Source organism: Phyllobates terribilis, unplaced genomic scaffold (assembly GCF_046119375.1).
Source record: "Phyllobates terribilis strain yellow unplaced genomic scaffold, ASM4611937v1 Scaffold_3__8_contigs__length_932513732, whole genome shotgun sequence".
In the NCBI taxonomy this organism is placed as follows: Eukaryota; Metazoa; Chordata; class Amphibia; order Anura; family Dendrobatidae; genus Phyllobates; species Phyllobates terribilis.
The window spans coordinates 352,405,825-352,420,852 of record NW_027362763.1 but is presented as its reverse complement, the minus strand read 5'-3'; the positions used below and the strand labels follow the sequence as shown (position 1 = coordinate 352,420,852).

Below are 15,028 nucleotides of genomic sequence, written 5' to 3'. Positions count from 1 at the left end.
ACAAGCTGGAAGCACTGCAGCACTGCCTCGGCCAAGCGGCAACAGGCTGTGCTGAAGCTAATATGCTTAGGTGACAAACCACACAATGCTGAAGAGTTGTGGACAGGTCTGAAAGAGCAGGCAGATCTGTGGCTCACACCGCTGAACCTACAGCCAGGCATGGTCGTGTGTGACAATGGCCGGAACCTAGTGGCGGCTCTGAGGCGAGGCGAGCTCAGACACGTACCATGCCTGACCCATGAGCTTAACCTCGTGGTTCAGTGGTTTCTCAAATCCTACCCAGAGATGCCAGATCTGTTTGTTAAAGTACGCCGCCTGTGTGCCCATTTTAGAAAGTCACCTACAGCGTCCGCTGCCCTTGCCGTGTTTCAGCAGCGTTTGCAGCTTCTGGCTCACAGACTGGTGCGTGATGTCCCCACGCATTGGAACTCTACACTGCAGATGTTGGGAAGGATTTGTGAGCAGAAGAGGGCAGTTGTTGAGTACCAGCATCAACAAGGCCGTCGGTATTCAGTTCATATGTAAGGTGCCCCAGCGAGGTAGTCGTGGGCGAGCTGTAGACCCCACTCGCTATGGCACCCTACAGACAATACTTGTCCTCCCTCTGAAGTGTGGCTGTGTATGTGTTGCTCTTCACTTACTTCAAGCCATCCGATCGCGGCTGTCTCCAGGCATTTCTCTTCTGGGACCAGGGCAGCAAGAATTTCAGAGGACACGAGGTTCTTAACCAGAACTTGAACTGTACTTGGGGAAGAGGGATATATACAGTATTTACAGGCAGATATAATGGATAAGGCCCGACAGGCTATCATCTCTCTCACAGGCACTGACAACATCTTCAGCCCTGGTTCCCTCTTCAAGTGAAGCATCTCTGTGACTCTATCTCTAGTCCAAGAGACTCTTCTGTAACATTAACAGTGACCTGGATCAAATATCTCCCCCACGTCCTAGCCTGGAGTCCTATTTATCTTCTTCTGCTTCCTGCAGACTAGAAGTGCCTCGGGTCCTCACTACCTCTGATGAGTTTCTCCGACCAGCTAACAGGACTCTTGCTCTTGCGTGAGGAGACTTGCACACTAGTGATCCCACTGTCTGAGGGTGTAGAGCTCCCGTCTACCCTAGCAGCCACTATAGTCAGGCTGCCCACACGATTCACCGTACTGTCTCTTACTGAAGAATCACTTCCTGATTCTGGAAACTAAACAGAGATTTTCCTAATGTGCCCACCCTCAGTGAGCTGTCATCACACAGCATTAACTCATCACTGCCTGTAACCCTGCTAGCAGACTCAACCTGACATCTGCACCCAGAACAGTGGCATCTTGTGGCTGTTTACAGGTACTGCAGCCCACAATGAATTATGCCAGTGTAGCACCCTGAGGATTCGGCTGCTACAGGGGTATTGCACCTCAACCCAGAGGTGTGATATTCCACTCCCGGGTAAGGATGGAGTGTGGAACTGAGCTCAGTCAGCTGCATGCACTACACACATCCCATTTCCGAGGAGCAGACCAACGGTACTCCCACTTAGAAATGTGCAGGTACGACCGAGTCTGTTCCTGGCTGGAGTGGGAGGGGGGTGGTACATCGCAGTAGTGTAGGGGCAGATAGGGGGAGCAGCCTGGGTAAAGATAGGAGCTCATTGGGTGCTGGTCACCTGAGCTCACACATAGAGGGAGTATTTAAGGTGGGCACCATCTAAGATCAGGGTCAGTCTGTGAGAAGTCAGTCAGTCAGTCTGTCAGTCTTTTGTCAGAGCAGAGCAGAGGAAGAGAGCGGAGGAGAAGAGCAGCTCCAAGGCCAAGAGAGAGAGAGGAGAAAGAAAGACCCAGAGGGGGAGAACGAAGGAACTCCAAGAGCCCAAATTAGACCAGAGGGTGAAGAGTTGGCAACAGGGTACCGGATCCCAAGCTGGCAGAGGCTACAGCACACCTTAGCCAGGAACCGGAGGTCGTGGGCAGGATCTGCCACGATCACCCACTAAATCCACCCGGAAGGCAGACCACGAATAGGGTCAGGGAACCCAGAGACAAGGGTTTACCACCAAGAGGCCCGAGGGAGCCGGACATAGGTGGATCCCTGGTGGGGAAGGCCAGAGAAGAGGACAGGACAGAAAGGGAGCTCAGGACCACGTTCCAGAATCACCTGGGGGTTGGCCGAGTCCAGAACCTGGTGGACGCAGCACGGCTCGGGTGGTCACTTAAGGCCGGAGTGACCAGAACAACTGCAGTAAGTAAACAAACCCTGAACTGCACAGCCCGACTCTGAGTCTCATTTCCATCCCCGCTGCACCACCACAACCCCCATCCTCTGCAACTGACCCCCTGAGGCTATACCCCTCCCGTTGGGGGTTATACTACCTGAGCTGCACATACATCACCAGCCTCAGCGGACCCTGCTGCAGCGGCGGCCGTATTGACCGCAATTCAACGGGTGGCGTAGTCGACACAAAAGAACATCTAGTAACATCATAAGGACTGCCACACACTGAGCTTGACACCCTGGGCACGGACCGGGTCACAGCCACTCGGAGACTACAACCCCCATCTGATCCGGCTCCGGGTATCCCTAACAGCACTGGCCCAGGGGGCGCGTCAACTTTGGCGTAGTCGGCAGGATCACGTGCCCGCAACACCCGGGTACTGCGTGCCTGAAGAAAAGAACAAGTTTACCTCAAAAAGAAGTCTCCTGCCGGTTCCGGAGGGTCCCCGCCATCGGACTCCATCACAGATCGATTCCCGCCGGTTGTCCGCCATTAACAGCTTGTTCCCGCCATCTGCAGAGTTTCCCGCCACTGGGAGACGATTCCCGCCATTTCCAAAGGTTTCCCGCCTTGGAAGAGCGGACGCCATTATGGGCGTGCCAGAGGGTGGTAAGAGGCCACCTCCCATCGTGGGCCAGGACCGAAAATGGCGCCAAAAGTGGAAACCGCCCCCACCAACAGAGACTGTGATGCTAGAGGTGTCTGTCAGCGTGAAAGAACTGCCCCTGGAGCTGACAATCACCAAGTGGCCCCGGGACCGCCCTCGAAGTGGGAGGACTGAGAAGAAGAGAGCAAAGATGGGTGTCGCCTGGAGCAGTCTGGAGAGAGCGCACCCGGAGACAAGAAGCCTAGAGCTGAGTCCAGAAGAAGCTTACCCGGAGATGGGAGAAGAGCAGAGCAGCACCGGCCCGCTGGCCAGGAGCCTGCTGGAGACAATGGAAGGAGAGCAGAGCAGCACCGACCCGTTGGTCAGGAGCCTGCTAGAAGCAACGACCCCACTAGGCCTAGTGGAGGTCTTGGCACAGCTCCCCCGAGATCGGGAGTGTGCGCAGACTGCGCTGGAGGGCCTCGCACGGAGGATGGCCCGGGTGCAACGAGAGATGTTGGCGGAGTGGAGCCGAGAGATGGCCCAGCAGACAAGAACTCGTCAGCGGAGCACGCCACCCGAGACGAGGAGACAGACCGCCTCTGAAGATGGCGCAGGAGGACTGAAGGCCGGAGACGGCGCCGAGAAGGGAGCCGAACGAAAGGAGGCAGGTAAAGGGGACGTCTCTACCCCAAACCGGGAAACCGCGTACCTGCCCCAGCTCCCCGTCGCAGAGCCCGAAGTACCCCCTGCCGTGCCCGTAACCGCAACGTCACCGCCACAGACTAGGCCTCAACCGGAAGCCGCAGCCGCGACCCCTGTGACGTCATACGCCTCGACCCCGAGCGTGACCAAGCAGGAAGTACCACCAGCCTGGTCGCAAGGCCTAGTACCCCCGGGCGCCGCAATACCAACAGCGCCCCCTACCTCCGCGGAGCCACCGGCCTGGTCGCAGGGCCAAGTAGCCCAGGGCGCCGCCGTCCTTACAGTGCCCTTCACTTTCCAGGTGCCCCAGGCCTGGCCGCAAGGCCTGGGCAACCCGGGCGCTACCACCACCGCGCCCATAAAACCAAGAGTGCCGCATCTGGGAGAAGATCTGTTCGCCCAACATACGTGCCCGGATGGGCAGCCCTTTATTTGGCCACCGGAGTTTCACCATCCCCGACTCCGGAAAGAGAGACCCCTAGATGAACCCCTGATCCCGGCTCCAAAGCCCGTAAAGAGGATCTCGCCCCCGCTAGAAGAAGCGCAGTTTGAGTGGGACCCCACCGGAGAAGATCTCATGGGGTTCACTCAGGAGACCCGGGCAGCTGCAGCGGAGCGTGCAGAGTGCTGCCGGCAGCAGCTCGAGGTCTTTGAGAGGGAGCGGAGAGAGAGGCGGGTCCGGGAACAACAAGCGCAGATAAGGAGCGCGGAGCAGAAGAGCCGGGCCAGGAGGAATCCCCGTGCAGCTCATGGTCCCCCTTCCACCGGGACTGTGATCAAGTTCAATATGCAGCACGGGTGGGGCTTCATCCGAGATCACCGCACCCCAGGCGACGTCTTCGTGACAAGAAGAGACGTTGAGTCCCACCTACCGGAGGGACACAGAGGACGTGACCTGTATATAGGGGACGAGGTCACCTTCACCCGGCACAAGTGTGCCAAAGGACCCTACGCCCTCCATGTGCATCGCCTGACGGAGGAGGAGCTGCGGTGTGAGGAGGAGCAAGAGGACCCGGACGGGTCTGAAGTTAAAGGTAACCACAAAGAAAGAGCAGGAGGACGTCGTCGTTGAGTACAGCGGAGTAGAAGCTGTATATAGTTGCCCGTCGGGGCACAGTGAACTGTTACTGCTGCTATTATAGTCCCCGTTGGGACCAGCAAATTGAACTGTTACCCGTATTTCCCTTAATCCCACTGACCGAGGACTGAGAGCGGTCATCCCCTTCCTAAATACCTGGCCGAGGACTGAGAGCGGCCATATCTCCTTGTAAATAGTTGCGCTTCCTAAAGCGCCCCCTACCGGTTTTATAGGAAGACCAATTTTCTAGAGAAACTGTTGCACTTTTCCCGGGCACACGTTGCACAGTGTCCGGAGGAGGAGTAAGAAGCAAGAAACGACTACGAGAATGTTTTATATGAAAAGTTTTATGATGCTGCTAATATATATGTTTTATATGTTTTATTATGTTTATATGAAAAAAAATTGTATGTTTGGTGTTTTATATCTTACAGCCCGAGGACGTGCTGTGATTTACCAGGGGGGAATGTAGCACCCTGAGGATTCGGCTGCTACAGGGGTATTGCACCTCAACCCAGAGGTGTGATATTCCACTCCCGGGTAAGGATGGAGTGTGGAACTGAGCTCAGTCAGCTGCATGCACTACACACATCCCATTTCCGAGGAGCAGACCAACGGTACTCCCACTTAGAAATGTGCAGGTACGACCGAGTCTGTTCCTGGCTGGAGTGGGAGGGGGGTGGTACATCCCAGTAGTGTAGGGGCAGATAGGGGGAGCAGCCTGGGTAAAGATAGGAGCTCATTGGGTGCTGGTCACCTGAGCTCACACATAGAGGGAGTATTTAAGGTGGGCACCATCTAAGATCAGGGTCAGTCTGTGAGAAGTCAGTCAGTCAGTCTGTCAGTCTTTTGTCAGAGCAGAGCAGAGGAAGAGAGCGGAGGAGAAGAGCAGCTCCAAGGCCAAGAGAGAGAGAGGAGAAAGAAAGACCCAGAGGGGGAGAACGAAGGAACTCCAAGAGCCCAAATTAGACCAGAGGGTGAAGAGTTGGCAACAGGGTACCGGATCCCAAGCTGGCAGAGGCTACAGCACACCTTAGCCAGGAACCGGAGGTCGTGGGCAGGATCTGCCACGATCACCCACTAAATCCACCCGGAAGGCAGACCACGAATAGGGTCAGGGAACCCAGAGACAAGGGTTTACCACCAAGAGGCCCGAGGGAGCCGGACATAGGTGGATCCCTGGTGGGGAAGGCCAGAGAAGAGGACAGGACAGAAAGGGAGCTCAGGACCACGCTCCAGAATCACCTGGGGGTTGGCCGAGTCCAGGACCTGGTGGACGCAGCACGGCTCGGGTGGTCACTTAAGGCCGGAGTGACCAGAACAACTGCAGTAAGTAAACAAACCCTGAACTGCACAGCCCGACTCTGAGTCTCATTTCCATCCCCGCTGCACCACCACAACCCCCATCCTCTGCAACTGACCCCCTGAGGCTATACCCCTCCCGTTGGGGGTTATACTACCTGAGCTGCACATACATCACCAGCCTCAGCGGACCCTGCTGCAGCGGCGGCCGTATTGACCGCAATTCAACGGGTGGCGTAGTCGACACAAAAGAACATCTAGTAACATCATAAGGACTGCCACACACTGAGCTTGACACCCTGGGCACGGACCGGGTCACAGCCACTCGGAGACTACAACCCCCATCTGATCCGGCTCCGGGTATCCCTAACAGCACTGGCCCAGGGGGCGCGTCACCAGGAACAAGCTCTATATCACTCAAGGCTTGATCCGGGCACTAAGTCCCCCCTTTACTCTACTGACTGGACCACTAAAGCTAACCCCTTAGCTCGGCCTACCAACAGTTCAGAGAGGTCTGACTTTAGGAACACTTCCTTTAACTATCTCAGTACTAAGGGAAGGCTACGCCCTTCCCCACTATTACACATACTCCACACATAAGACCTCAGGAGTGGACATGGATGTCAGACATATGTACCATCCTCCAAAACTTTGAGGACTCCACCAAGATGGTGAGCGGCGATGACGCCATAATTAGCAACACCATCCCACTTCTCTGTCTTCTCAAATGCTCTCTGCTCATAATCAAAGAGGATGCATTGCAGGTGGAGCACGATGAGATGGAGCAAGGAACCATACAGGGTGATTACACACAGCCCAGCCACATCTCATCCCAATGTGGATTGGGGGACAATGAGGAAGAGGAGGAGGAGGAAGAACAGGAGCTAGTTTCATGCGCTATAGACGGTACTACCTGCACAGCTGTCATACTGTCTGTTCAGCGTGGATGGCCAGCGGACAGAGAAGAGGAGGAGGAGAGCATGGTCAGTCATCCTCTTGGTGAGGACACGGAAGTCTTGCCTGTTAGTAGCCTTGCACTCATGGCTGAGTTTATGTTACGCTGCCTTTCCCATGACCCTCGCGTTCTCAAAATTTTGGGTGACAGTCATTACTGGTTGGTGACACTTCTAGACCCACGCTAAAAGGAGAACTTTATATCTCTTATTCCTGGGGTGGACAGGTCTACAAAAATGGGGCTGTACCAGTAGGCCCTTGTTGTGGAACTATTAAAAAAAATCCCATCTGAAACGCTGGCTGCAGAGGTCACACTTCGTTGAACACCCAAGGAGTACAGGCGTGAGAGATACAACTTCAATCCAGCAGAGGCAGTGGAACACTGTCAAAGTTCTGGGAGAATTTTCTCAGCCCCTCCCATCGCACAAGCCCTGAGGCGCGAGGTACTCTCACAAGGAGTGCAAAGTTTGGCAAGATACAGAAGGAGTACCTTGCCGACTATACCAACGTCCTCCGTGATTCCTCTGTGCCTTATAATTATTGGGTATCCAAGCTTGATACGTGGAATGAACTGGCTCTCTATGCCTTGGAGGTCGTGGCCTGTCCTGCCGCCAGCGTTTTATCAGAGCGGGTTTTAGTGCCGCTGGTGGAATTATAACTGATAAGCGCATCCACCTGTCAACTGAAAATGCTGACAGGCTGACTCTTATAAAAATGAACAAGGGCTGGATTGGGCCAGACTTCTCAACACCACCGAATGATAGCAGCGTAACATAAACTCAAATCCTGTGTCTTTTCTTGGGAGGTATATTCCCTTGCACCTTTTCACACCCAGACATGGGTATACGCTTCCTGATTTTGGCTATTTGCCCTTGTCCTCCTCCTTCTCCTCATCCTCCACCACCATATCACCAGGGTGACCTTGGTCCATGATGCAACACTCACATAATTTTTTTAAAGGGTGTTTATGATGCTCGTAAAAAAAAAAAATGTATACAGTATGTTCATGTATACCCCCCAGGGGTAAATATTTGTCAGCCTATACACTTAGTGCATGGGCATTACAAGTATAGGAGGCCCGCTCCTTTCTAATGGGAACATTTTTTTATGAGGCCCTCCTCCACGTCTCTTCCAAGGGGCATTGGAGTGCTTCACAATTTTTGGCAACCCTTGCATTCACTGCATAGGCAATCACAATGGGAGACCCACTTCCTAATAAAGGGAACATAGTTTTCAGGAGGCCCTCTGACCTCCACGACTCTTCCAAGGGGCATTGGAGTGCCTCCAAATTTTGGGCAACCCTTGCATTCACTGCATAAGCAAACACAATGGGAGACCCACTTCCTAATAACGGGAACTTGCTTTCAGGAGGCCTGCCTCTAAGTCTCTTCAAAGAGGTATTGGGGTGCATCCACATTTTCAAAGTGGTATTGGGGTGCGTCCTAATTTTGGGCAGCCCTGGCACTCACTGCATACGCAATAACAGTATAGGAGACCCACTCTTTAGTAATGGGAACAATAAAACATAGCCAGCTGATGGCTCTCTAAGAATAGTGACGGCCGACTGCTGGCCCTTTAAGAATAGTAAAGGCCGCCTGATGGCTCTATAAAAATAGACTTTGTGACTTTCCGAGTCCCTACTTCATAAATGAAACACGATGAGTCTGATGATATCTCACACACCACATGGCCAGATAAGGTTGTAAAATGTTAAAATGACATTTCCTGGTGAATGCATTTGTCACTGTTGAAAGCAATGCAAAAGTGAAAAACGCATCAAAAACGCTACGTGTGAACATAGCCCAAGATGTGGATGAGAATTTTTGTTTTTGATTATTTATTTTGTTTTATATACAAATAATTACCCTGGAAAGGATGTTCCTTAACATATTTCCCAGGAAAATCCATTTTGGTTTCGTTTTCGTATGTTTTATTGTGAGTCCGTAAAAGTGGCGTAATACCTCTGACAACGTTGTTGACAGAAGTGACCTGGGAGTCAGAAATGCTTACAGTGGTCTTCCCCATGCTGTCCCCATGTCATTTGAGCACAGTTCCTATTGATTTGGGCAATTTTTAGGCCCTCTGCAGACCGCCGGGGGAGCCGCCTGAAAAATGCTCGAATTTCCCATAGACTTACATTGGGCTCATTGCTCTGGTCAAGCACCCGAGTATTCCAATGTGCTCGACCCGAGCATCGAGCACCCGAGCATTTTAGTGCTCGCTCATCACTAATTATTACCATTTTTAGTATTGCTACACTATTACAGTTAAAATTGAACCCGTTTATAATTTTTTTAATAAGGCTATGTACCCACGATGCAGAAATTCTCCGGATTTTTCCTGAGCGTTTCTGCATCTCCCTGGCAGAAAAAACGCATACGGATTTTACATGCGTTTTTCCTGCCAGGGACAAGCGAAAGTGAAGCGTTTTTCACATGCATTTCTGCATGAGGATTGTCAAGCGCTTTCCAAGCGATTTTAGCATCACTTGGAAAGTGCTTGACAACTTGGTCATACTATATAAATCCATGCAAACGGCATGGGTTTATATAGTGTGACCGTAAAAGAATGGTAAAAAATAAAAAATAAATATTATACTTACCTTCTGATGGCCCCCGGTGTCCTTATCCGATCCATCCTGGCTTGCCAGCAGCTCGCGGTGGTCTAAAAGGACCTGCCATGACTTCATTTAGTCATGTGATGGGCACGCGACCGCCGACGTCTGCGGAAACGCTTAAAAAACTCATAGTGGGCACACAGCCTTAGTTTTATATCTTGTATTACTCTTGTGATTCTAATCCCTATGCCTAAATCTGTGTACTATTACTTTTACTTACTGTAACAACTATGTTGTATGAGAGGGAATTAATAAGTTATTGATGCATAAATATATTTTTTTATTACCTGTATCTACAAAGCCTTATTCCAAACTTATTTTATTTTCTAGGGCCAGCACCAGATTTAGCTTCGGATGGTATGCCCTTTACCAGTCTTCTGTATGGCAATGGTCCTGGTTACAAAGTTGTTAATGGCTTAAGAGAGAATATTACCACTGTTAACATTGGTAAGGGCACAAATATGATAGACATATCAATAAATCATTTAGTGATTTAGCGTTACAATGTTTTTAGTAACAATGGATAATATTTGCATACTCTCATCATATTTTCTATTGTTTCTTACAGAAGGAAATTACAGGCAGCAGTCTGCTGTTTGGCTTTCATCAGAGACACATGGAGGAGAGGATGTTGCCATCATGGCTAAAGGACCCCTCGCTCATCTCTTCCATGGGATTCATGAGCAGAGTTACATTGCCCATGTTATGGCGTACGCAGCCTGCTTAGCACCCTATACAGACTGTCCTCCATTAAATTCAGGTTTATTCATCTCCTCATCGGTCATGCTGGTATTGACTTCTGTATGGGCTGCTCTAATTTGGTGAGAAGATGCATCCCTAAATATTGCTATATACTAATTATTCTTAAAGGGTTGTCTGCTTTTAAAGAGATCAGCATATTTTTTTTTACTTTGTAATATTTTGGCTCTTCTTTATTTTGTCTTACCCTATTAAATAGGTAAGATTTATTTTTATAAGCTGCTGGAGATTCACTAAGTAACAATGTTAATGATTGTAGTAGTAATAAAAGTGAGCAACTCAGCTTGGTCTCCTGTCATTGCTCTTGCAATCTGTATGCTCTTGTAGCTATTTACTTTATAATTGCACCTTGTGTAAGATTTTTTATTTATAAACCAATTTGTCTCAAGCTCATGGCTTTTCTATTTATATGATTTCTTGTTATGATATGTGCTTTTATAGATATGATATAGTATGATTAGAGTTGGTGTGAATCAGTTTGTAGGACTCGTTCCAGCAGCTATGTCAGTAATCTGTGGCCACTGGATGGAAGGCCTGAAAACCACCTCTCATCTGACGTCATCTATGCTCTTCTTTTGATCTGCCAGTCTGGAGTGACTTTACATGTGCATCACGCTGCTTTGTAATCAATGAGAGGAGATAAGAAGCCGGGCTGATCCTCCGCGCTGGTCCAGAGACACACAAGGAGTAATGATGAACCAAAACTTTCTTTATTCCTTGGCCTACGCGTTTCTGGGCTACACTGCCACTTCCTCAGGGCTACTAAGTCAATCACAATCCACATATATATAACATATAATTACACGTGTCACACATGACGTAATTTCCTGTGAAAACGCCCACATTGTACACAGAAAACTCTAAAAACTAAAAGCACTCATAAAAGCTCACACATTGAACATAATTGTGATTGACTTGGTAGCCCTGAGGAAGTGGCAGTGTAGCCACGAAACGCGTAGGCCAAGGAATAAAGAAAGTTTTGCTTCATCATTAATCCTTGTGTGTCTCTGGACCAGCGCGGAGGATCAGCACGGCATCTTATCTCCTCTCATTGTTTACTGATCAGCGGGGTCTCCTGCAGCGGCCATCTGACAGGTGCTTCACAGTTGGTTGTGACTCACACAACCTCAGAAGGTGAGTCAGACTGATTGTGGGACCTGGTATTTACTTTTATACGGATAAAGCCCTATGTGCGCTGCCTTTCCTATCTTTTGTTGCTTTGTAATGTCACGCCAGGCTGGTTACTCAAAAAAGGAGCCGGGATGGGGATTGGGTATAAGGTGGTTCTTAGATAACTGACATGGCTACTGGACTGGGTCCTGTGAATCGATCCGTACCAACTCTAAGTGGGATATAATACATGAATGGTTAGCAGAGTGTTTATTTGATGCCTTTGCTAGAGATGACTGCCAGTGGCTTTCTTCTCTCTCTCAAGATGTTTATATAGGTTGTCTCGTCTAAGAAGAATAGTCTACAGACTGTCGAATCATGACAGTCAACACTCCCCTATGTTACCCATGTGATTGGGCAGTCACATGACCATATGTGTGGGATTTGCATACTTGTGCCCCATGCTGACTAGGCTCTCCTGTGCTAGAACATTGCGAAGTGAAGAAGAGTCTAGTCGGTATGTAACCACATATATGTAAATTGCAGGTAATATGCCCTTTTCAGTCCCACCACATCCTGTCTGCTGCTTCCTGTTTTCTCACTGGACCCTGTACTTCCTGCTACAGCGATGTCCAGATAACAGCATGTGACTGCAGCATTTTTCTTGTTTTGGTAAAATATTTAGATTTGAGAGTCCTCAGTGGTTGATACCTTTTAATGGCTAACTGAAAAGATGGTAACAAGTTGCAAGCTTTCGAGGCTACCTTGTTTTGGTAAAACCTTTAAATCTTGTAAGTTTTGGATCTTCCATAGATGGACAGCACATTCTATAGATGAGCAGCAAGATTAAAATTATAGGAATTTTGGGGTCAGTTTATCAACGTGAACTGTGTTATGTTTGTCTAATGATTTCTGAATAAATTATGCATTGTGGCATGGCACATTACTCTGCTGAAAAAGGCCACAGACTTAAACTGGAACACTGGGCCTGCAGCAATGTTCAACTTGGTGCTGTTTTTTTCACAGCAAGTACATGACACTGCCTCTGCCATCTTGCTTTCTTCCTATTTCTTTCTATTGGATCTTGGTGCCATCTTTTTCCAGATATGCAATGCACATGTACCCAACAGTCCATATGATGTGAAAGAAAATAGTATACATTTGACCAGACACCTTCTTCAACAGCTCCATTGTCCAATTGTGATACTCATGTTCCCATTGTAGGCACTTATGGTGGTGGGCTATCTGACCAGTCTGCAGCTACACATCCCCTTTCACAAGCAGTGTGTGCTCTGGCACCATTTTTTCATACTTTAGCACATACATTCACAATCTTTGGTCTTTTAAAAAATGTTTGTATTAAATATTTGAACTTTGCACATGCCTACAAACATATGACGATTCACCATCTTTCACCATCTTCACGTGAAGTGTTCCCATGCCTAGAAAGTGACTAGACTGTATCCAAACATGGAGGAACAGTTCCCTCACTGTGTTAAGGTGCTGTATGGAGGATTTATCACACCTGTGATGCTACATTTTAGGGGAACTTCCCCTTCTTGAAGCATGTTCAGTGTATCCTAAACATTAGTTCTGTGTACATGACTACATGACACCTCCACGTGTAACAGGCTGCAACAATAAAAATGTGACCCCGTTTCTATCTCAAAAAGCATACAAAAGAACATGGTAAAACATAACTGTAAAAATTCTGAATATAAATGCAGTTCAATTTACCAGCCCCAAACGCCTAAAGTCAAATGGTAAATGCAGCTAATGCTTTGGGGCACCACATACACACAACTAAAACCTACAAAAGACAAAAATGTATCTCATACCCTACCATCATTATATATAAATGTAAAGCAAAGTTGCATAATAAATATAGGGTACTTAGTGAACTATTTTTGATCAAAAAAAGTATACAAGCCGTCCCACCAGCGGCAAGGTGACCCTAAATTGGGACGGTACCTATACTGCCTATATTAAAAACCTTACTGTATATCAAAGTTGAAGTAATGCATATAAAAGGGTAGACAAATAGGACCGGGTCCCAACTCCAGACCACCTAGGCCCGTGGTAAGCTACATATATACTAATCAGCTCAACAAAGGGGATGCCACACCCTTAAATTGCACAGAATGCAAACAAGACAAAAAACCAAGCAATGTGAACTGAGGTCTAAGATGGTAGACATGCAAGAAATAGGAGCATTTTCACACTAGCAAAAAGAAGCAAAACCTACAAAAGACAAAAATATATCTCATACCCTACCATCATTATATATAAATGTAAAGCAAAGTTGCATAATAAATATAGGGTACTTAGTGAACTATTTTTGATCAAAAAAAGTATACAAGCCGTCCCACCAGCGGCAAGGTGACCCTAAATTGGGACGGTACCTATACTGCCTATATTAAAAACCTTACTGTATATCAAAGTTGAAGTAATGCATATAAAAGGGTAGACAAATAGGACCGGGTCCCAACTCCAGACCACCTAGGCCCGGGGTAAGCTACATATATACTAATCAGCTCAACAAAGGGGATGCCACACCCTTAAATTGCACAGAATGCAAACAAGACAAAAAACCAAGCAATGTGAACTGAGGTCTAAGATGGTAGACATGCAAGAAATAGGAGCATGTTCACACTAGCAAAAAGAAGCAAAACCTACAAAAGACAAAAATATATCTCATACCCTACCATCATTATATATAAATGTAAAGCAAAGTTGCATAATAAATATAGGGTACTTAGTGAACTATTTTTGATCAAAAAAAGTATACAAGCCGTCCCACCAGCGGCAAGGTGACCCTAAATGGGGACGGTACCTATACTGCCTATATTAAAAACCTTACTGTATATCAAAGTTGAAGTAATGCATATAAAAGGGTAGACAAATAGGACCGGGTCCCAACTCCAGACCACCTAGGCCCGTGGTAAGCTACATATATACTAATCAGCTCAACAAAGGGGATGCCACACCCTTAAATTGCACAGAATGCAAACAAGACAAAAAACCAAGCAATGTGAACTGAGGTCTAAGATGGTAGACATGCAAGAAATAGGAGCATGTTCACACTAGCAAAAAGAAGCAAAACCTACAAAAGACAAAAATATATCTCATACCCTACCATCATTATATATAAATGTAAAGCAAAGTTGCATAATAAATATAGGGTACTTAGTGAACTATTTTTGATCAAAAAAAGTATACAAGCCGTCCCACCAGCGGCAAGGTGACCCTAAATTGGGACGGTACCTATACTGCCTATATTAAAAACCTTACTGTATATCAAAGTTGAAGTAATGCATATAAAAGGGTAGACAAATAGGACCGGGTCCCAACTCCAGACCACCTAGGCCCGTGGTAAGCTACATATATACTAATCAGCTCAACAAAGGGGATGCCACACCCTTAAATTGCACAGAATGCAAACAAGACAAAAAACCAAGCAATGTGAACTGAGGTCTAAGATGGTAGACATGCAAGAAATAGGAGCATGTTCACACTAGCAAAAAGAAGCAAAACCTACAAAAGACAAAAATATATCTCATACCCTACCATCATTATATATAAATGTAAAGCAAAGTTGCATAATAAATATAGGGTACTTAGTGAACTATTTTGAAATGGAATACTACAATAATG

The 15,028-nt window shown here is 47.8% G+C and overlaps 1 protein-coding gene across 1 annotated transcript in view; it reads left to right on the top strand.

Moving 5' to 3' along the window:
- LOC141258116 (alkaline phosphatase-like) overlaps positions 1-10,484 on the top strand; it is a 99,955-nt gene extending 89,471 nt beyond the window's left edge. Inside the window, exons 10-11 of the mRNA XM_073673122.1 lie at positions 9,836-9,952; positions 10,074-10,484. Coding sequence (XP_073529223.1) covers positions 9,836-9,952; positions 10,074-10,330 — 374 coding nt within the window. The 3' untranslated portion in view covers positions 10,331-10,484. The remainder of the gene's footprint in view (positions 1-9,835; positions 9,953-10,073) is intronic.
- The last annotated feature ends 4,544 nt before the right edge of the window (positions 10,485-15,028 follow it).